This window comes from Hydra vulgaris, chromosome 10 (genome assembly GCF_038396675.1).
Source record: "Hydra vulgaris chromosome 10, alternate assembly HydraT2T_AEP".
In the NCBI taxonomy this organism is placed as follows: Eukaryota; Metazoa; Cnidaria; class Hydrozoa; order Anthoathecata; family Hydridae; genus Hydra; species Hydra vulgaris.
In genome coordinates this window covers 34,206,161-34,207,879 of record NC_088929.1, presented here as the reverse complement: position 1 = coordinate 34,207,879, position 1,719 = coordinate 34,206,161, and the positions used below count along the sequence as shown (strand labels likewise).

Sequence of the window (1,719 nt, the reverse complement as noted above, 5' to 3'; positions counted from 1 at the left end):
AACGAGAGATTCGTTTCTTAGACAGTTATAGATTTATGCCATCTAGTTTAGATGTCTTATCAAAAAATCTAACAAAAGACCAATGTAAAAATATTGGAGAATTTTATAAAGGGAAACAATTAGATTTGTTAATGAAAAAAGGTGTATACCCTTATGATTGGGTTGATTCTATTGATAAATTTAATGAAACACAACTACCTCCAAAAGAATCATTCTTTTCTAAATTAAATGATAAAGGAATTAATGATGATGCTTTCGCACATGCGTAAACTGTATGGATGGAATTTAAATGCAGATCATTTAGAGATTATCATGATTTATATAATGTTTCAGATGTACTTTTACTAGCTGATGTCTTTGAAAATTTTAGAGATGTTTGCATGAAAAATTATAAGTTAGATCCAGCTTGGTATTATACATCACCAGGATTAGCTTGGGAGGCTGCATTGAGAAAAACAAAAGTAAAGTTACAACTGTTGAGTGATTATGATATGATCCTCATGATAAAGAATGGAATAAGAGGTGGAATCAGTACGATATCAAATAGATTAGGAAAATCTAATAATAAATATATGGATAATTATGATGAAACTAAACCATCACAATTTATCCAATATCTAGATGCTAATAATCTATATGGATGGGCTATGAGTAAACCACTTCCAACACACGGATTTGGTTGGATGGATCAAGATGAATTGAAAAACTGGAGATCATTTCCATGTATACTTGAAGTTGATTTAGATTATCCAGATCATCTTCATGATGAACATAATGACTATCCACTTGCTCCTGAAAGAGTCAAAGTGGATAAAGTTGAAAAACTTATACCAAACTTGAATAATAAGAAAAATTATGTAGTACATTATACCAATCTTAAATTGTATGAAAGATTAGGATTAAATATAACAAAAATCCATAGAGGAATAAGCTTTGAAGAAAGTGCATGGTTAATTGATTACATTGATCTGAATACTAATCTTAGGACTAAAGCAACAAATGAATTTGAAAAAGATTTCTTTAAACTCATGAACAATTCAGTCTTTGGAAAAACAATGGAAAATATTGAAAAAAGAGTTGATGTAAAGTTAGTCACAAACAGAGATGAAGCTGTTAAATTAGCATCAAGACCAAACTATGAAAGTAGGACAATATTTGATGAAAATTTAATAGCGATTCACATGAAAAGAACTAAATTAAAGTATAACAAGCCAATTTACTTAGAAACGTGTATATTAGATTTGAGCAAAACCCTAATGTATGAATTTCATTATGATTATATAAAGAAAAAATATTCTGATAAAGCCAAACTCTTATTCACAGATACAGATTCATTAGCATAAGAAATAAAAACAGAGGATTTTTATGAAGATATTAAAAACGATATTGAAAGTAAATTTGATACTAGTGAATTTGTTCCAAATCATCCAGCAATTAATAACGGATTTAAAGTTGGATTAAATAAAAAAGTACTTGGAATGTTCAAAGATGAAGCAGAAGGAAAACAAATAGAAGAATTTGTAGGATTAAGACCCAAATTATATTCATACAAGATTCATGAAAAAGAAAGCAAAAGATGTAAAGGAGTAAAAAAGAATGTTGTTAAGAACTACATAACACACGATGATTATAAAGATTGTTTACTTAATAGAAAAGAGCACATTAGGAAAATGAATATTATAAGATCACATGCACATGAAGTTTATACAGAAGAGATTA

The 1,719-nt window shown here is 28.2% G+C and overlaps 1 protein-coding gene across 1 annotated transcript; it reads left to right on the top strand.

Annotated features, from left to right (window-relative positions):
• The first annotated feature begins 278 nt into the window (after positions 1-278).
• LOC136086296 (uncharacterized) lies at positions 279-1,343 on the top strand. Its single transcript, XM_065808589.1, has one exon. It carries the CDS (start codon positions 279-281, stop codon positions 1,341-1,343), a length of 1,065 nt encoding a protein of 354 aa, XP_065664661.1.
• The last annotated feature ends 376 nt before the right edge of the window (positions 1,344-1,719 follow it).

Coding starts and splice junctions, on each gene's coding strand:
- LOC136086296 (XM_065808589.1), top strand. CDS start 279: ATGGAATTTAAATGCAGATCATTTAGAGATTATCATGATTTATATAAT.